We start from the raw sequence: 21,814 nt of genomic DNA on the forward strand, positions 1-21,814 counted from the left end.
TCACAAGTGACCCACGTTTGCACTGAAGCAGGAATAGTGAACTTTGTTGATTTAGCAGAGAGGAAGGCGACCCAGCAGTGAATCCCAAACACTCCTGTCCTGGATGTCTGTACAACAGCAGTACCTGGTATTGCCAGCACAAGTCCTGCCCCACCCCACTAAGAAATCCTTTGTAGGGAAAAACTTCTGTGTTAAGGGGAAGGCCAGCTGCTCACAATGACCACTTCTTACAATGGCTTCTGAAGACATAGAGTCTTTTTAGGAAATTATCTTCAAGAGAATTTTCTATTTTTGCTCCCTAGCAGACACTGTCAAAACAAAGCTAAACAAGACCAAAAAACCCAAGACCAAAGCTCCCGTGTACATGAAGCTCCTGAAGCTCATGTACACACTGGGATCCACATCTCCATTGCTCCAGAGGGTATCAATAAATTGCTCTGTGGGGTATTTTCCTGTTTTACTAAATGTACCCATAAAGGACAGTAAAGCAGTTTCTCTTAGGTCTGTGGCTTTCTGACCTTCTGGGAACATCAATCTATTTTCAGTTTCTTTAGAAGCCCCTGCAGCCCTCTCTCAGTATCAACCAGAAAGAAAAGAATGTTATGAATCCATCTAGCTATGAAACTGGAGCAACTTCCATTAACAACATCCTTTCTTCTGCTTATGTGTTACCTGCTGTTAAATAAATCTTTCCATAGATATGTAGGTATTCTTATTTTTCTTTCTTTGTAGGGGTGTGAGTGGGGAAGAAGAGAAATAGATGCTTTGAATTAGCCAAATTCAAGTACCTATTCTACCAGATTCAGACAAAAAACCCTACATCCCAATTCTAGTTTTAAGATTGAATCCTCTAGTACCAGGGCGGGGGTTGCAAGAGCACTGCTAAAATACAGATCAAGTTTTCTTGGAAATAAAATGGAGAATAAGGTAAACTCAATGTTAGTTTTATCAACGGACAAGCCAAAGAGACAAAATAGAAGAAAACAGTGAGCAAAGCTTGAGAAAATTATCTGAAGACTTGGGACAATGGGATAAACAGGATATTACATGGAGGAAAGGCCATACCAATGCTAAAATACTAGTTATCCTTTGACCCTTTGAAAGTTTCCTTTCAACCTGAAATATTGTACTGAAAGGGCCCTGAAATATTGTACTCCAGCTGATAAATGAAATCTCTTCAATGTCTTAAAAAACTGTCCTTCATTATTGCGCACATTATCTGGTTGCTTAGCTCTTGAGTTTTTTGTACACAAGTTTGTGGTAAGGCAAATTAATTCTTTTAGCTCTTGGTAACACTGAAAAACTGGCAGGCATCACATTCAATAGCCCAACAGGTTGTCTTTTCAGAGTGATCATGGAGAACAAGGGAAGAAAGACCCATCAAGGAAATCAGGAGATACTTATTTAAAGACAGCATTACAAAGAGAAACTAACTGAAAAAGATAACAGAGGACACTACTGGGATAAAAGAAGAGTTCCAGTAATAGATCCAATTCTGTATTTTTAATCAGCCTTTTCAAGAGGACTCAGTTATTAACTCTGAAACAACACTAAACCCTAGAAGCATTCAAGAGCTACTCCAACAGCCTCAGTGCTAAACCTGACAGAAGACTGAACTTATGCTCCAGAAGAGAAGTACAGTCCATTTAAAAGGGAATGCATTAATTTCAGGGAATAAGAGAAATACAAGATACCTGTTGCAAAGACTTCAGCTCTCTCAATTCCTTTATCTTCTCTTTGCACATCCTGCAGGAATGCTCCTATAGTGGTTACTACTGGCTTGACAGTGAACTGACAGCGTTCATTTCTTGTGGGCAGCATAAGAGTTATCACAGGAAGACCATGTCTGTAATTAATAGTTACTTCTGGGGGGTAAAAAAAAAAGAAAACTAAGTGAAAAAGTTGCGTTGTAGATTGTAGTTTAATGTAAAGCAGCTTTTAAAACACAGGATAAATAAGGAAAATAACACAAAACATTTCTAGATTTAAAAAAAATAGTAGTATAGAAGTAGTACTTCAATTTCTGGAAAATATACATAAAACCATGCAACTAATGTGACCTCACATCTCATAAAATAAATAAAAAGCTTGTTACACTGATGGGAAGGGTTGGAATAGTTGCTGTGAAAGCTTACCATCAGATGGCACCAGCGTGCTGTAAGGTGTCCCTTCCCGGCCCCTCCAACCTCCAATGTGCCCCCGGAGCATCACCTGAAGCACAGACACAAGGGAACTCGCCTTAGAATAGTTAGGATGTACCTGGTTAAAGGCAGCACCCAGCCTGTCACTGTGATCTGCTTCCCTGTGATCTGACATCAGAGGTGTCTGCCTGAAGAAAAACCCCTTACTTGGCAATTCTTTGAAAAAGGTGAAACCAGAATTTCTGCTAAAGATATTACAGTATTGCCCATAGAAAAACTTCTTGTCTATTGTGTTTAATTAACTCAAGGAAAAAATAGCAGGGGAAGAAAAGAAAGGAAAAAAATTGCAGTGTTTCTGAAGTGCTTTATGCAACTCTCCTCTGCCCACAGAACAGCCTCTTGAAAAACCTCTACCTCGTGGCACCTAAAGGCAGAATTCCACAGTGTAACTTCCAACAGAGGGCATGGATTCAGTGAAGACTCACTGCTGAATTGTGAACAACAATCAGAAATAAAATAGTAAGGTACTGAGGTTACACTACCTGTTGCTTCATAGTTATATACTGCATACCAAAGCTGGCTGTTGAGATTTGTGCTGCTAAAAGACAATAACAACAATACAGCTTGAAGATCTTTAATGTTTTAAATAGGAATGGCTTCAATTGCATGCTGAGAGATGCTGCTGCAAGTACCAGTACCAGTGTTCAGTACAACACTAAAAGAGGCACAGCCAGATGCAGTGAGTACCCTCTCTGCCCCAGGGCAGTGATGACAGTGGGTTTTTGAACCTGTAGGGTTACACACCAAAGCCTGCTCCTTCCAGAGCCACTGGGGAGAACCATCAATACACTTCATCACAACCATATCAAAACACAGAAGACAAACTGCTCTGATTAGACCCATTACTTAAAGCTGTCCACCCAGGCTGTGGAAGGCACAAGCAAACCCCCTGCACAAGGAGAGGGACAATTTTATTGCAGTGATTTGACACAGCAGATGTTTTTGCTATAAACTAAGAGTAACAGGTAAAAGAAGAGAAATCACATCCCTGACCAAATTGGTTACAAAAACCACACATGAGCTGGACCTAGGCCTGGGATTTGAAATATGATAGCTGGGGAAAGTGGAAAAAAATGTGGAGGGAGATGATAAGGATCGATTTTCCTCCGGTGAGTTTTATAGCTCATCTTTCTGAAGGCCAAAACATTTCAGAGTCTGCAAGATAATATTCTTTGACAAGGCAGGAAAACAAAACTGTAAATGCACAAGGCCCTGGGTATTCAATATGCCAAACACATCTCACCACATTCACATGATTTATTTGTTTTTAAAGAAATACAACCTTGACTGTCTGGATAGGAATATGCCATTGGGTTAAATAAAAAAAAATCTATAAATTAATCTGTGTGTTTCAAAGATGCTGATGCTGATGCTAACTTTCTATCTGGAACAAGCACTTTTCAGGATTTAAAGAAAGTAAGTAATTCTGTGAGTTTTCAACACTGAGAAATCTGTGTATTGTAATCTTCAGGTATCAAAGAGAGACAGAAACCTAGACCAAATAGCAGAACGTCTTAAACACAAAGGCATTGCTCAAAAAAAGGTAGACAGTAGGAGCATAGGAATGCTGGCAGCCACCCAGAGCTAAGGATGCATCTGGTAACTTGTCTTGTTTCTTCAGCAGAACAAAAGACTTTCCCTGGAGCCAGGCAGGACACAGCTCAGCTCACCAGCTCCCATCCCATTTACAGGGAGCACCTGCACCCACAAAACATTTAGGAACACAACCTGGAGCAGGGAGACAGCCCTCAAAGCAGGATCTGTTTTGGAACAGCATGCAGGAAAACTCAATAGCTTTGAACACAACAGCAACTCTTGTTTCTTCAGGAGGATATGCAAGGGATAATAAGGAATTAACTTTTTTTTGCCAACTTTGCAATCAGATTCTAGATATTGATCACCCAACATGCCCCAAGCAATGAACAGCACCCTGCCTGTATTTCAAGGTTACCCAAATTCCCAATAAAAGAAACTAATTATCTACTTTACTTCTAGAAGTGATGCATTCAACAATCAATACAAATTAAATAGATATATTTAATATTTTAATTTAAAATATTTATTAAATTAGATCACATTTATTGAAATAAAATCTTTACAGCAGTTCATTTTATTCTTCTTTAGATTTTGACATTACCATTCATGTTCCATTGAAAGAATCTCTATATATTGGAGCTTATTTTTTTCAGATTGCCTCAAATGCAGATTACCCATTAAAATCACCTGCAAAGAATAAAAAAGCCACAGAGCTATGGAGTTGAACTGATATGCAAATAATTAACTTTCCATATTAGCTCTAGGTTGATGAATTGGGAAGCATGAAGGGCTGGGTTAACTTTCTCCCTCTGTTTCCAGATTTAAATCTCCCCTTCAGTGAAGTTATTAAACCAACAAGTTAGCTTGTGCCCTACAGCCAAATCATTGTGCTCCTTTTGAGATGCTTGGAATGATCCCTCTCCTACCCCTGGAAAAGAAATGTCAGTCAGCAAGCGTAGCAGCTACAAGGAGGACTTGAATTATGGGACCAAAACAGAGAGATTGCCCTCACAACAACATCAGTGAGAGCTGAAATAAGACTGTGTGCCCTGAATTAACTGCATCACAACCTCTGAGATCTGTAAGGAGCACAGCATATTACCAACAACTCTTCTACATGCCAGTGTGTGCCTCTTGGCTAACTCCTATAACCTCACAAAGGCTAAGCAAGCCATTCTACAGCTTTCTGCAATCTGCACACACATGCGGCAGGACATCTGGCTAAAATACCTCTAACACAACCACAATTATGTTCAGGAGTCAAAGGCAGATGAACAGCATTTAGTTGTGAAACATCCCTTCTCCCTCAGCTATATCTGCAGAATATATATATAATGCAAAATATATGGGAGCAGCAGTTGGCCTTATCTCTTGACTCAGTTCAAGGCATGGACTCTCCTGGGAATGAAAACTCTTAAGAATTTAAGGCATAGAGAGTTAATTGTGATAAAAATAATCCAACATAGTCTGTTAAAAATACCAGTTGGTATAAACCAGAAAATATATGCAGTTTAAAAATGTACTTCCTCTGTTAAGGGCGCCTCTGGTCTCTAACAGCAGAGAAGCTGCCACTGTTAAAGTCAAGAGTGGAAATTTATTTCAACATTTTCCTGGTGGTTTACTGCAAAGTTTTAGGGACTAATGCAGCATCAAAACTAAGCTGGAAAACCAGGCAGCCAGACATGACAAGTGGGAGAGACTGGAATAGAAACACTGTATTTTTCACTTTTAAGAGTGGCAAATGACTGAACCTACCTACACTGCAGTTTCTGGAGCTAGCAGTTCCAAATAATCTACCTCTTATGATGTTGAGTGATTGTTCCTGCAAACTTAAGCTCAAATTCACTCTGTGATCAGTTATGTCTAAGAAATCAGTATCATTACCAGTACATGAGGCAACATGAAAGCCTCTGATCTTCCTTTAGCACTACATATACAAATAGTAACCTCATCAGGAATTGTAACTTCTGTTCTGTAAAATATTATAATGTGGATGGCAATAGAGAGATCATAGAAATAAAATATTTTTCACACAAAAAGGTCATCTTGAATATGGAATTTTACAAAAAAATGTTATTAGGACACTTTTTGAGAACACTTTCTGAATTATTGTTTACTTAATTTTGACTTACCATACCAAAATATTGTAACAATGCAGCTAGCCAGGCATCATATTTTTGAAACTTTTGTCTTCTTATATGCATTTTGGAAGATATGGTAGTTTTTATTTGTTATGTCAACAGCAACAAAAAAATCTAACACCTTCAACAATTGAGTCCCCAGTAATTTAGATTTATTAGAGAAAGTAATTAAAAAAGAGTCAGCTCAACTCTGTCTGTCCTCTTCCTGAAGGGACATGCAATACTACAAAGTGAATTACTGTATTTCTTCAGTGTAAGATCCTTTTGAGAGTGCCTCAAGTCAAACTCACAAGTAGTCTTCACAAAAAAATAATGCAGACTGTTACGTGAGTGATCTCCCACATTCTCATTTCCTTCTCTCTCAGGCAATGATAAGAATCTGATACAGAAGAGCACAATAATAAAATGCCCTACTCCACAAAGCACAAGCATTTTACCCTTAAATACACTGCAGCAAAACACATTCTAATTAAAAACATCTTGCAGTGTGCTTTTCCATAGTAATATAGTGCTACAGGCAGAAGAGGAGAGCTCAGTTATCTCCTGCAGTCCTTGTCCAACCCTGGTACAGCTCCTTCCACACAGCTACTGAAAAGCACTGCAGGAAAGGAGTGGGAAGAGACAATTCATGGGGGAAACTAGTAGTTGCAATGCCTAAAAATGGATTTTGGGGCCTTTCTTCCCCTGAGTGTCACCAGACAAGCCAACATTCTCAGCATCCATCGTTCTCCTCGTGTGCTGACCTCACCCAGTTTGTGAAGCAGAGGGCAGGACAAGTCACCTCCCCGGATGCTGCCTGCTTGAAAGGGCAGGAGACAGATGAGGGCAGGTACGTGTTAGCCACATGTTGGCACGGTTCAGTGAAGGAATGTGTTATAAATAGCTATGTATATTTTCCATAGTGTTTTTCTGATAAACACACTTAGAAGTTCTCTGCAGATGAATGATGTCATCTCCTGATTCTGTGAGGGAAACCAACCGAGATTACTTAATTATGGAGCAACAATCTGAAGTTTCAAGATAATCAACAGACATTTCAGAATGGTTTAAAACCAAGGGAAAGGAGAGAAAAAAGCAAGAGCTACCAGCCACAGTCAACAGAGCTTGTAGATCATGCACAGCCAAGCTAACCAAAAATGAATCATTGTTCTGATGAAGTTCACAAGAAGTACACATAAGGTATTTCCCTTTTTAAAATGAGTCATTAAGGCCATTTTGGAGATATCTGCTATTAAACTTCTGTGCTGATTTTGTAAGCAATCCTACATACTCAGGAAAATAAGACATATGGAGCCCTAACAACCGCCTACAATTGTCTTACAAGTGCCCACTAGAGATACAGATGATTTCTCTCCAATAAACTTTTCATTTGTCATTGTTTCTTCACTGGTCCCAGAACTGATTTAGATGATCATGCAACAACAGCTTCAATGCAAACAGCAGCTTCAGAGCACATTGCTCACATTTAGCCATCGCTCAGATTTCTGGAAGCCCAGATTAAGTTAAGCAAACAAAATCCTTGCAACAGACACATCACTCATTCTGTCAAAACACCCCTATACCAATACACCAGTTTCAGCCAGGGAAGATACTTTTGACACCTGGGAGTATTCAAGATAAATTTCCCTTTCCTAAGACAAAAAACAAACAAACAAACAAAAAAAAAAACCAAAAAACCCAAAAAAACCAACCAAACAAAAAAAAACAAAACAAAAGAGGACAGACTTTTTTTTTCCTGAGAGACAGCTTTCCTGTCTCAAATGGGCCATGCAGTGAATACCTTTCTCCAGCTGTTCACAAGGCACTGTATGAACCACACTGCAACATTTGTATTTCAATCCACTTATATTTCAATCCTTTCGATGCAGCTAATTTGAAATCTGCAATATTTTTAACCCCTTCCTCAGTACAAATCAACTTTAAAAGAAGTAGCTAGCAGGTCTCTTCCAGCAAAGCAGTAGTTTCAACATGAGTATGTACGCTCCAGTGATTTTGAAGAAGCAAGAGCTATACAGGATTCATATGGCTTTTACTCAAAACTCACTTCCCTCACAGCAGTTAAAACTGCTGTTTTAAATAGTTAAAACCCAATAAAAGAGCCCAAGCCATCAAAATTTTGGTTTCATGTGCCTGTTATTTTTTGTGCCTTTATCATCCCTGTTAATCTTTCATTTCCTGCCTCTGCTCAGATTCCAAGAAGAGCTGCCACTAGTTTTAATCAGCCAAACATTACCAGTGACCAAAATGACAGCTATTGTAGGAAGTAATCGAGGCAACTGGGCACCAAGAACCTCTTTTATGAAGGTCCAGCAGGTCAAACCCATCACTGCAGAAGGATTTTGCCAGGGGGACCTTGCATCTAATCTCCTACTGGGCAGGTGTGCATCCCCAAGCTGCATTCTGCTCTTTCACTGCTCCTTTGTGCTGTCTCACCCACTCCCTGCCCACATGCACACCCCACTCCACTGGGGGCATGCACGTAGGGGAGAGAATCCATTCTGCAACAGGGGCAGAGATCCCTCCTCTTGAGATGTATCTCACTGAGGTCATCTGACCCTACACCAGGCACCTGAGGATGCAGAGCTCCAGGGAAGCACCAGGATTTGCATCCCCATCAGTTTGACAAGCCATAGAAGGAGATACTGGAAACACTGACATTTAAAGCAGGCTGAAATGAAGCCTTGCCCTCCTCTAACCAAAAGTATTATTTCAGTAACTCCTCACTGCAGAGACTCCTCACTGTAAAGAGGCAACACCAGAAGCGCTGAGGAGATAAGAAGGATGAACATCAGCTGACAGCATCTGCCTGCAGTGCCTTCTGGGGACTACTCTGAAGATACAGACATTCTCCCTTTTCAAAAGAAACTGATGTCCAAACCAGTGTAAAAACAGGCCTAAAACCAAGACAGCTGTGCAGGCCAAGTGCATTTTTAGGAGCAACACCATTGTGTCTTACTATTTTATCAAACCTTTTTCTTCTCTTCCTACAAAGAAATGCAAATCTTAAATCTCTTCTGCATATAAAGCATTAAATTATTGGAAATATCACATCTTCATCCAGTTTCAATGATGCCTGCTTGTCTGAAAGCTGCTTTTCTTCCCAATTTATTTCATTTTCAGATGGAAAGATTGGATGCAACACTTAAAAGGTAGTTTGCAAATCAGACAGGGCTAAGAATTTGAGAGGGAGGGATTATAGCATGAAAATGTATTTGTGCTTTATCAAAAGCAAGCCCACATCCAAGAGCTGTACCATCTGTTCCCCAAAACAGTCTAGGTCAAAAGATTAATGTGTCAGCACAGACAGGATTTTTAATTTGTCCCACATATCAGATCTTTGCTCTTGTGCTGTGACTTTTGGGGAAGGCATGCTGATCTGGGAAATATTGCAAAACTTTAGGAGTAACAAGAGTGACTTTGTTTTCAAAAATACACTTACATTTTATTAAATAAGAAAATAGGCTTGCTGCACATTTTCTTACAAATGTCTTAGAAAGATTGTATCGTAATGTACACAGCTGCTTTCATGTTTCTTAAAAAGATTGCTTGAAGTCTTCTCTAGCAATAACATTATTTGTTCAAATTGCCAGACAAGGAAAACCTTGTTTAAACTTCAGCTGAAATGAGAAAACAAGAGACACAGGGATGCAAAGTCAGATTACACTTACATGTTTATCAAAGTCTTCCAGCAAGTCTTCCTTTTCTCCCACAGAACTTTTCAGATTGAAAGCATTGAGCAGGTTGTAGCATGCAGGAAAAAGATGATGTAACTTAGAAAATGGAACTGCTTGTCAACATTTTCATTTATAATGGACATTTCTATTTACTAAATAAATAACTCTGCTCCTCCTCCCTACAGCTCAACAGAATTGGGTTTTCATATAAATACAAGGATGTACTTCTTTTTCAGGGGGATTCTTTCCCCAGGCTTTTCTTTACTGAACTGTCAGTTTCAAAAGCCTTAAGGCATTTACAGCTTGGCTAATAAAGAAGAGACTGCTTGGAAAATTTGACTGACGCAACGCTTAGAATTAATATCTGATAGATGTGCATGAAAAGTCAGTCAGAGTAACCAGCAGTGGAGAAACTCCCAGTGACAGCTCTCACCCAGCTTTTAAGAAGGTTTTTAGCAGGTAACAGACTTCAGAATCGTTCCACCAAACAGATCTTGGAAAGGGAACCAGCTGAGCAGCTGCTGAAACGCGCCAGGCAAGGCGAGCTGGCTCTTCACCACATCCCTTCCATTCCTCACCCTGCCACCTCTCCAGCTAAGGGCTTCTATCTCTCTCCTGCTGGGGATGTTTCCCATCTAGTCCCCATCCCCAAGGCTTCCCCGAAGGTCTGACCACAAGCCATGAGAAACCACAATACTCTGCAGAATCAAAGCAATCCTGTTCAATTGTATCGCTTCTTTTCTTCCACTCCCTGAAAACTTAGCTGCACTATTCCACAAAATACCAGAGAAACTTTGCTCTCTTGAAGAGCATTTTCCACAGCTAGGAGTTTCTCCTGCCCAAACACCATCATCCCAAAGGCAGAACGATTTTGGCAATGCAGAGTGTTAATTATTATTTGAGGGGAAGGAAAATACTAGGAATCAAATCTATGACAACAGAGGACAGTAACAGTCCATGTCTGGCTTAGTCACACCTAGATTTGCTCTGAATTATACTGGGACTATCTGGTGTTGCACTATTAGAGAAGTTTCTCTTTTTCTCCTACCACAACAATTCCAGAAATGCATTGTCTATACCATTATTCTAAAATATCACATCTTATATTGATGGTTTTAGAAACACCGTATTTCTTTTTTTTCTTTAAAGGTCTGAAATAAGATTACCCCAAACACTTAAGAACTCATGTTTTTTACAGGCAGCTGTAAACAGGTACCTTTCCAAAGGGAAAATACATATGATTTCACATATGAAAACAGATTGCTTATCTGAAAAAAAAAAAAAAAAAAAGAACAACAAAACAACTAAACAACTGACAGACTAGATCAAATCAAACGTCTTTCTCTCTTAGCTGGCATTAGGATGTAGATAGTGATCTGTATCCGTTATAACAGACAGTTATAAAGCAATACCAAAATGGAACTTAGTTTATATTCCAGCTTTATATGCTGCTGCACTCCTGTGGATGCTCAAATTACTTGCAGGGAGTACAGAACACACTTTTTACTCTTGTTAGAAAGTAACCCAAGAAAAAAAAGGCTCAAGAACTGAAGTAAACAGAGAATCATAATACTTTCCCTTTTGACAGTTTCTAATTAATAATGTTTTTTTAAAAATATCTAGGGCAGACACTGTGAGAACATCCACAGCAAGCAACCAACTGCCAATTTAACATCACAACTTCACAGAAACTTCAACAGGTGGTGTCAGAAACCGCAGAGCTGCCATTCAAGACAGCCTGACAGCAGAAACATAACAAATTAAATAATCAGACAGAACCAAAGGAAGTAAACATTTCTAAGGAATAAGATCAAAGCAGCACCCACAAACTCACCAGTTTAAAGAGCTTCCAGCCTTCACGCACACTTTGCAGAGCAAACTGGGTTTAGCAAGACCAACACTTTACAGAAGACAACAACTTCACTCAAAGTCCTTATAAGAGATCTACAGTAATAGTTTAAAACTACGAAACTCATCCAGCAGGCAAGCCTAAAAACATCTGTTTTCATGAAAGAGAACTCTGCTGGGAGAAGTAGCTTCTAGAGCATTCCTGACAGAAAAGCTGCCACAGTAGAGGGACCTGGCATGAAACACAAATGTGCTGCCAAGGGTGCAGAGGCCTCACTAGCCCAATAGCTCAGCAAAGGTCCCAGTGAGCATGTATGCTCCTGGCACTTCATGACTTGTGTGTAAGGACCCATTGCTCCCAAATACTTGTGGACAGAGCTCTCAACATTGCCATTCCTAAAGAGACACGTCAAAATGCTGTCAGATGTCAAAAAGGAAACATTTTTGCTTTATTTTTAAATTTTCTTTTGGAAATCTATGTTCTTCCACTGCCATTCAAGAAGATTTTTTAATCTAAAACTGTCAAATGGCTGTGGCTTTGATGATACTACTCACTTCCATGTTTCAGCTGTTGGCATCAATGTTTTAAAAACATAATGTAGCTGAACCAGCGACTGAGTGAACTCACTTGCAACACCAAATCCATCATAGACAGATTTTTACCTTTTTCCTGCAGGATCAAAAGCACAAAGCATTTAGACAGCAATTAAATTTTTAAATCAACAACCAATACTGGTTGTGATACACTGAGCTACACTGAGTTCTGACCTTCAGTTTTACTCTCTACAACATGCTTGCACATTTATCCCTTTCTACAGAGCAGACAAAACAAACAATAAGTTTTCCTGTAGAGGTTTCTATTGTTTTTTTCTAAAGCTTACTATCACAAGAAAAACAGTCACAGCCAGAACAAGAAGATGAAAGGCTCTGTGTGCACCGGATGGACCAGAACCTGTGTTCTTATGTGCCTGCTGTGCCTCCCCGGGGAAAATGAGCAAAGCTGCAGGTTAGCTGCTCCCTTTTCACCCCAGAGCCTTTGAACTCCAGCCAATTAAGAGTTGTTCTATTTCCTCTTCCTCTATTAATGCATTCAGGACATGTATCTGAAAGACTGATGGAATAGACAGGGCAAGAATCAGGATCCTCTGAATGCAAGATTTACCTTTGTAAAGTTTCCATGTACTTTTAGGATTTTATTGCTACAGCAAACAAGAATTCAATGCCACACAGCACAAGCAGGCAGTAGCCCAAAGCTGTTGCTCTTTTTCTACTCAAGCCTATAGTAACACCAATATATATATTGGATGTAGTCATCTTGTCTTCCAACACAAGCAGATTGGTGTAACAGTGATTGTAAGGCAGAACCTCTCACCCAGCTCCATCTTTGGGATACACTTAAATGCAGGTGCCATCTATGAATCAGCCTCCTGCACAGAGCAGAATCTCTAGCCTGCAGCACTGACAGAAGTCATGGTGGCAAGTTTTCTCCAAGCTACCTCCAATAAATCCTCCCAAGTGTTTAGTTAATGAAGTTAAAGCACAGTTTTGTCCCTAGACTAGCTCCTAGAAGAAAATCCTAATATAAGAGAAATAAATCACATAGAATACTCTGCATCAGGTTGAAATGTTCATAGCCTGTACTCCAGAACGAGTCACAGTGTCCCAGAAAATGAATGGTCTGTGGTCACTATCTTCACCTCCCTCCCAACATGTACCCAAACTCACACCGGAATTCTATGTAAAGTCCAATTTCAAATAACTTAGAATTGTGAGTTTTGACATACACATCATTATTGCTTTACTACTCAGAGCAAGCAGTACTACATACTTGCATTCCAAGGACCTGAAATCTGCTCAGTTTTTAATCTTGGAATTTTAACACAGGATCACTGGAAAATTAAAGTTACTCCTTCCCTCTGTTACACAAATGTCTATATGCAAAGAGATTTCCTACCAGGAAAATATTCTGCAAATGTATTTTGGCATTAAGCATCAAAGAATATCAAGTTCATTGTATTTTGTAAAGCATTATATATATCCAGTTTATGAAGAAAAAAAAGGCTGGGGAAGCCAACAGGGGTTCCAACAAGTTGCATCAAATTTCTCTTGAAACAGCAGAGAAATTCATCCCTAAAACACTAACACAAACTTGTATTTTTGATACATCAACCAAACCCGTTAGTGGAAAACTATTAATTGTAAATTGGGAAAAAAAGTATATAAAACAGAATTCAAAATTACACTTAGTCCTTAAAAATTATGGATCCTGTTTGTCCCTTGTATCAGCTTTGATCTGAAGGAAGATGTAGAGTACAGGTTTGTATCAGAAGTTGCAAGAACTCCCTGTCCTGAAGAAATCTGAAGTGTCTTCACAGCACTAATAGCTTTTCAAGCTCATTAGCAAGGCAGCTCTGTATTATCTATCTCATTAACTGGCACTTCTGAATTTCCAAGTGATCTAGTATTTTCCAGGGGAAGTTTCTCAGTTCATCAGGGGTAACTCAAGGCCTTAATAACTCTGCCAACAGAAGAATAGTGAAAGCCCCCTATAATAAACATCCCACCTTAAGGCAGGACTATTATGCAGAGTTATATGAATGACCTGGTTTGGTTTTGGGTTTTTATTAGTAGTGTGGTTTCCTAAAGGAAAGAGAAACACAAGCACACTGCATGTCTGTCTACCATAGTCAGTTTCCAGTAAGATTTAAGATAATTTAATTATGCAGCTTACTAGCCACTCAGTCAAAAACAGTCAACAAGTGCTCAAAGATCCAACAGCCTGCATTGCCTCTACTGGGACACACAATACTTTAGCACTTACGGATGTTAATTTTAAATTAAATATGATTAGAGAGGTTACTCAAAACTGACATTTAATATCTGCTCACTCCTGATAGCACACTTGTCACCCTGCACCACCAAAACAAGAGGAAGGAGCAATGTTCTCCAGAAGCAAGGCTGAGCTGTTCCACCTTGATGTGTTTACCCAGTACCTTCTAACAACAATTATTTTGTGTGTAAAATAGTTTTAACACGCTTTTCTGTGCATGTGGACAAAAGTACCCCAAACCAAACAAAGATATGCCTTCTTGGAATAATCAAGTTATAACAAAGGTGTTGTCAGAAGCATGGAAAAGATGTGCAACCTACACTGAGAAATCACTCTTCTGTGGGAAAATGAATTAATAAACAGCCTAATACATTCTTCATCTTTACTGCACTTTTCAGGCTTTTTTCCCAGAGTCCTTTTGCAAGCTCTTCCCAGTCTAATTGATAGTAAAAGGGTTTTAAAATCATGGGGATTAAGGGCTAAAAGGAAAAATAAGCTTAGTAGGCCCTGGAAAAAATAAACACCATAAGCACATGAAGAACTCGTACTTGCTTGAACTGCACTGTGTAGCTAGTACATGATGATTGATATAATTATTAGATGTGATGATTGTTTAGTAATTAAATATAATTACTGCTTAATCATAAGAATAATCATGAGAAACTGTGGTCAGTGACCTAAGAAAGATCACGAGAAACTCATGTCAATGTAAACAATAGAACAATATAAGTTTAATAATTAATATGTGTGTTATGTAACGATATAATATAAAATACGTCCAGCTCGAAAGCCATGTCGGACTCAGATCTGGGTCTGTACCCCTGATTCCCAGAGCTCTTAATAAAAGCACCTGCATATAATCATATCCCATGATTATGTGTGTTCCTGAACGCTAACATAATCTGCCTTTGGACAAGGAAAGCACAGACTGTTACAAGAGTCTATTATAGGAGTGTATCTTTCATACCTCAGCAAAGGTGCTGATTTTAACATCCATAAAAGTGAAAGAACCATGCTGATGTATTCTCTGCCATTTCACAGTGCAGCAATTTTCCTCCTGCTGCCGATGCAAGCAGGTGAGTGGTAATTCTGGTTTTGTCTCACTGTCTAGACTTGGCAAAGGTATTCACATCCAAGTTTTAAGGTAGAGTAGTACCTTCAAGGTGTTTCACACTTGAGGTCTTCAAGCCTGGCATCAAGCACCCTAAGGCTACCAGACACTCCAACTAAGTCATACATGCCTTCCAACTGAGCACCCCAAATCTGCATGCTCATCATAAAATATTGGGGTTTTCAGCCATAAGGCTGAAATACAGCCATAATGCTTTCAGCAGACCATGTAGCCAGCCATAACTTGCCATAATCTGTAACACACATCACTGAATGGTTGGACGTGATGATCTCTGGAGGTCTTTTCCAATCTGAACAATTCTGTGAGGATGAGATTTAACAAGATCTGTCTCATGGGTTTTGGCTTAGTACAGAGCAGGTTCTAGCATACAGAACTAAAGATTTCCATATGGACCCTTGCAGAAATTTGTACAACATTCATCACCTACAATGCTGTTCCCTTGGAGCATGTAGCATTCATGGGATAAAGAGATTTGATTGTAAGTGTACATTGGTGTATCATGTTTTCATGCCTATCACAAACAAAATATTAGTGACTTCAGATGATATAACAGAGAGCAGAGGACAAATGGCATATAGATGTACTGGTACTCCTCAGTACAACTGAGAGTGCCACAACACCACTAGCAATTACTGGATTCATTTTTTCTCTTTTTTTTTTTGTCCCACATTTAAAATGTCATGAATAAAACTTACTTTTTTAAGTTAAGGTTGAAACCTCAACAGCCAACAGGGATACAAATCAATTTGTTCCAATAGTGCCCAAAAAAACCCCAACCAATGTCTTTACAGTAATAAAAACTGAATGTAATCAAATATCTGATTTGATCACCTAAACAACACATAAGGACAGCAAAGAACTCTGGTTGTGCCAGTTTTTATTTTCCCACATTTTTATTAGAAGAATTGTGTAGAATTGTCACAATACATTAATACTACTTCTGTATTTCCAGTACACAACTGCAGCCAAGACTACTTAGGACAAAACCTTATTTAAACTGCATTTGCACTATTTAAACTGCATTTACACTATTTCAGCTTAGGGTTCTCAAAAGCAACCAAAGCAAACACAGAAAGGCAGGTACACTTATTTCCACAAAAACACACTCGTTGAAGAGGAAGAACCATTTTGTTTGGTTTGGGGACATTATGCTATCCTGGTCAGCTATTAAATACAGCTCAGCAATCAAAAGAGCAGCACAGATCAGGAAACACACCCCATGACATTAAGGCCAAAAGGGACCAGAGAGGTTGATCCTATCTGATGTGCTGCACATGCACAGCATGGTAATTTCTTCACAAAGCTCAGCCTAACCTGGAATTCTATTTTTTTTCCCCAGAAAGCATACTTGCCTTGATTTAAAATATTTTAATAGAAGGATGTTGTGGATTATCCATAAATTAGATATGACAATAATAAACTAGCATAATCAAAAAGGGCCAGGTGCTATATATTTCTTCTATGAGTTAAGCCAGTTGATCTGTAGAGTTTAACCTGCTTAGATTAACAACTCTCTAGCCTCAGAAACGTCTCCTATTTGTAGGCACCTGTAGACTACAAGAAGCTACTTAGATTGAAAACCTTCAGGCTTTTGTTGTAAAATTTCTTTTTTCCTCTCCAGAAATAATTCTTGTAGTTTCTTTAAAGACAACTCAAAACTTTCCAGTTTTCCATCATTCAGAATTCCAGACTCAGTAATGTTACATTGGGACAATAATACTTGTAACTCACAATATCCTCCCTACTCCTAACTCACAATACCCTCCCCATACTCACCTGCCCCCAAATCTTTTGAATAAAACCTTCCAATGGGGTTCAAATACAGCCATCACTATATTCATGCCTCTTTCACAATGGCCACTTTACAGGACATAGCTATCATTTACACTCTCTATTTTCAGATGGTGGAATTTATCCTATAATTTTCTTTTACTTTTTTTTTAAAGTAAAAAACAGCACTACTGGGTTGGTAGCTTACTGGAAAACCTTGGAAAACATGTTACTGCACCTCTAAGATGGAAATAATAACACTTAACCTAACCTCTGCTCACCTTTACATATTACATGGGGTGCAAAGGAATCAACTTCAGCAAGGACACAGAGTTTCCTACCACTGGCCTGTCCACTAAAAAAGTGGAGAGCAAAGCAACTGGTAAAACATATTGTCTGGGTAATCTGTGTATCTTACCTGTAACTGTATTTTTCTCTAGATACTAAGGTTACAAAACCATAAACATTGGGATGTAAGAGCTCTTACACAGCCCACCAACCATGTGGCATCACAGCATTCAGTTTGTTTTGTGCCATCCCGTTTACAAATTCAAGACATACAATTTAGGAGGTGTTAGTTACTGGCATGATGGGAGCCCAGTTAGGCCTTACTTGTTCCCACCTCCAGTGTGTCAGACTTTAGAATTTGAAATGGATTACTGCACCTTTCACAGTGTCAGAGACACTATTTTACAAAAAGGAGGAAGACAGCTTTCAAGTCAATTTTACAAGGACAATTGGCTTCAAGGATATAAATTAAAGATGAAATGCAATAGACACAACAGCAAAAGTTTTCACACCATGCAAACATAATGACTGCTCACAAATCCCTTGCAGTCAGAAGGAAAACAAACTTCTTTCTATCGGTCAAGCTAACCTGCCATGTCATACCTCTGTTACATTATGTGTGATTACCCATTTCCTTACAAAACTGTACAGCAGTCAGAGCTCAGCTTTTGTCAAATGGTGGATAGCTGAATTCTTTCTGTTTTGAAATACCAAGCTGGCAGCCACAGGTAATTTCCAAGCTAATCAGTAAAATGTCTCTAGCGCCATAATTTAAAAAAACAAAAATCACTTTTGTTTCATAATTAATGTTCTACAAGTAAAAGTAGTGGAATCACCTGTACATGAAAAGAATCAGAAGTAAACCATTTACTCTCTTCAAAGAAGTTAACGACTCAATTATTTTTCCAAGGGAAGGCAGGCAAAGTTTAAAGCTCAGTGTTATCTCTAGAAGATTAAAGCAACAAATCAAAGAATACTTATTCTTTATTATTCTTTATAATTATTATCCAGAGCTTCATGTTTACTGTTAACAGTAAATGACAGGCCACACTGCAGAGACTCATACTCCTGTTCTGCCTAGAGTCAAGCCAATCGAAACCCTGAGCTATGGGAAAATGATATCAGAGGCACTTCAACAGCTATTTCATACCTATATATTTAGAGAGACCTAAATCTATCCCTATATAAATATATATATATCCTTCCTGGCCTTAGCTTAAATTAGAAAAACCTGGAAACCAGGTGGATTTTGGTCAGTGAACTCCCCAGTTCACTTCAGAATTCCCTTCCTGTAAGGAACAAAATTATTATTTTGGCTTGATTCAACTTGATCTATTTCTGTTTTGCTGCTAAACTGTGCTTATTTTCAGAACATTAACATTTGCACTGAATCCTCACATTTGGAATCTGTAACTCCTGGAAATGTGGCATCCAGTTTTCCAAAAGTAGCACAGCATTTTTCTTACCAACCAGGAATACAAATGCAGACACTGCGACTACTTTCATGGATCTCCCGAAGGGCTCTAGTACCCTAAAGATTACTTTTTTTCTTTAAAGGAAGTCTCTTACACACTTATCAGGGTGCTGAACAACTGCATATTGGGAGAGATTCATCACATATCCCACCACTCACCCAAATCCACCTGACCATAGTCATCAAAATACAAAATTGACAAAAGGAAGAGAAGAATCTCAACCCTTGGAGCTCCTGAACCTGCTAACAAATTTCCACTCAGTCTTGAGAGATGGCAGGCACACAGTCCTTGCATTACCAGCTGGGGACCCACCGACACTTCCCACTCTCAGCTCAACGTGGCATATCCTTGGGCAAAGCCAAGGATGACTAGGGGAATGAATACCTGCAGAGAAACAGCCTTGTGAGGTCTGTGAGCCATCTAACTTCAATGGCTTGTCCTGTGCAACCCATAATCACATCATTACAGGCTACCTGAATAGAAATGCCAAGAAAAGCTGTTAAGGGATCTTTTAGCTCTGCATCAGTTTTGCACATACCTTAAATTTACACAGGACAGAGAGCTCCCACAAGGCAAGACTCACACTTTCTGGTGTCCCAGAGCAATTCAGCCCAAAACAAAGCGATACTTCAGTGAGAGCATGGTAGACAGAGAAAGGAAGGGAGTTGCTGTAGCTATAAAATGGCTCGAGCCTTCATGACATGTTACAGGTCTGAAGGTACAGAATCGAGGTATGTTGTTCCAGAAATGGTGTTTGCATTTTCTGTACTGTTTAAGTCTATCACAGGGAGTTCAGCAGGGCAAATGTGACCAGCATCACAACACCAACCTACAGCATCGCAGCTTGCTGCTTTTCACTCTGCAGCCCCTTCTGTACCTTAGCCTTGCCTCCACACCAGTGCCCCCACTCCTGCAGTGACACCTCCCTCTCACTCTCAATTTGCATTTTAGTAACCCAGATTCCCCACCTATATTTTGCTACTATCACCTAAATGTTACAGGTATTCTGTACAGCCTGGATATACTCTAACAGTGCCTGGGATGTCAACAAAAATAAACTGCAAATTATGGGGTTTGTTTCTTTGTTTCTAGACTTAACATTTGACTCTTAAGAGCAATCCAGGGTGGGCAGACCCTCCGTAGTAAGGGTAACCAACCTTTCTGCTGGAGCTCTGCAGGGCAGGAAGGACAGATGCTTGGGGCAGGAAAAGAAAGGCTACAAGGAAGCTGTTGGGAGCACTGCTGTTGATCTTCAGTAGTCCTGCAACTCCCTCAGTTCATCTGGTGGTGCTCACAAACAGTTCTATCTCTCCACACTCTCTCATAAAACTTTTATCCCGATGAGACTATTTCCACATCATGTTCCTATTATCAGGATCACAAAAGCCAAGCAGTTAAGTACAACAGAACAATTTCCCTTCACTTTCTGCATCTGAAAAGTAGACCTGTGTTTAAGAGATAGATAGGAAACAGCTGACCTTGACTGCTGTGTTTCCAGTTGTTGATACTTACTCAATTTTATTATTAACATGACAATCTCTCTTGAAAACTTTAAAAGATGAGATTCAACCACTTGCCTGCAGACCATGGGGTCAGGCAATTAAGCTGTAGAAATTCACCCATCACCATGTATGTTTTATAATACATGTAGTAAGTAATTATTCTATTTATTTTCTTTTTTTTTTCCAAAGAAAAATACCATAAAAAGCAATAGCCAGATGACAAATTTGAACATATAAAAATTCTTAAAAAAACAGAAATGCATTTTGCATATTATGCATTTCTCAGAAATGATGCAAAATGCAAATGGCACTGAAATGTCTTAAGTGAAACACTTCAGCCCAGAAGTTGCCTGCCACTTCTCTGATAGCTATTTCTTTGTCATAATCAGGCAAGTTGTTTTGACAGTTTCACTTCTATGTTGACTATAAATCTGTGAATATTTCATGGATGACTGAACTGGAACAACTATCAACAATATACATCAGCTTGGAGCACGAAGATTCAGCCATGGTCCAATGTGCTGAAAACCTGTATTTACTTTACACTGTGTAATTCATTTGGATTTTATAAAGTAACTGTAAACTGCATGACTAAATTAACAATGTACTTCATGAGCTGCATTTAAATAAAAAGGAAACAGCTCAAGTAGAAAAGAGGAAGGAAGAGCTTTCTGAAAATTAAACTCAAACAAGTGCAAAAATTCTTACAGGGCTGCAGCTTTCCTAGGTCTCCATGGAGTGCTGCTTCCTTACACCAAACCAGCTTTAATTCATGTTGCTGTTTGGTTCCTGCCATGGAAAAAGCCACGCACTTGTGTCAGTACAGTCCATGTCTGAGGAGCAGCTGCTCTGGTAGCTCCTGCACTTTCAGCCTGTGACAGACAGCAGCTGATTGACACCTGCCCAGAAGGATAAAGGAGCGCCCTAAGACAACCCTCAGCAGGTCCCCACTCCACGTTCTCTGAAAGATGCCTCTGCTTCAACAGCCTGACCCTACGTGGCAATCACAGCTGGCATCTGAAATATGAGGCGGAATGAGCACCTGGCATCTTGGTCCTTTCCATGGCTTTATTTGCAGCTGCTGGGTGTTCAGGCACAGACAGCACAGAGCACCTCTGCACAGAACATGACAGCTGCCAGTATCTGCAGCTCAACAACAGAGCAGTGAGCCTGACAAAAGATGCTTTAGAAAAAACTGCTTTGCAGAACAGGGGAAGACGGTTGGAGGCAGGAAATATATTCTTATCTTTAGAGAACTTCCAGCTAATTTGATCATAAGTCTCTTCTTCACACTATAATTGACTCTGTCTGAATCTCAGAAAACTGCTGCAGGCAGGGAAGAGCAATTAACTTCTTTAATCAACTTTGAAAAACCAACACAGTTTAAATAATTAAAGTTACTTAAAGGTAACATAGA

At 39.3% G+C, this 21,814-nt stretch overlaps 1 protein-coding gene across 2 annotated transcripts in view; it reads right to left on the minus strand.

Moving 5' to 3' along the window:
- The window catches only part of MCUB (mitochondrial calcium uniporter dominant negative subunit beta), a 47,209-nt gene that overhangs the window by 5,747 nt on the left and 19,648 nt on the right, over nt 1-21,814 (minus strand). For both annotated transcript variants that reach the window (XM_021525476.3, XM_021525475.3), the window contains exons 2-3: nt 2,136-2,211; nt 1,695-1,865 (exon numbers count right to left, since the gene is read on the minus strand). In XM_021525476.3, coding sequence (XP_021381151.2) covers nt 1,695-1,865; nt 2,136-2,208 — 244 coding nt within the window. In that variant the 5' untranslated portion in view covers nt 2,209-2,211. The remainder of the gene's footprint in view (nt 1-1,694; nt 1,866-2,135; nt 2,212-21,814) is intronic.

This window comes from Lonchura striata, chromosome 4 (assembly GCF_046129695.1).
Source record: "Lonchura striata isolate bLonStr1 chromosome 4, bLonStr1.mat, whole genome shotgun sequence".
NCBI classification, from domain to species: Eukaryota; Metazoa; Chordata; class Aves; order Passeriformes; family Estrildidae; genus Lonchura; species Lonchura striata.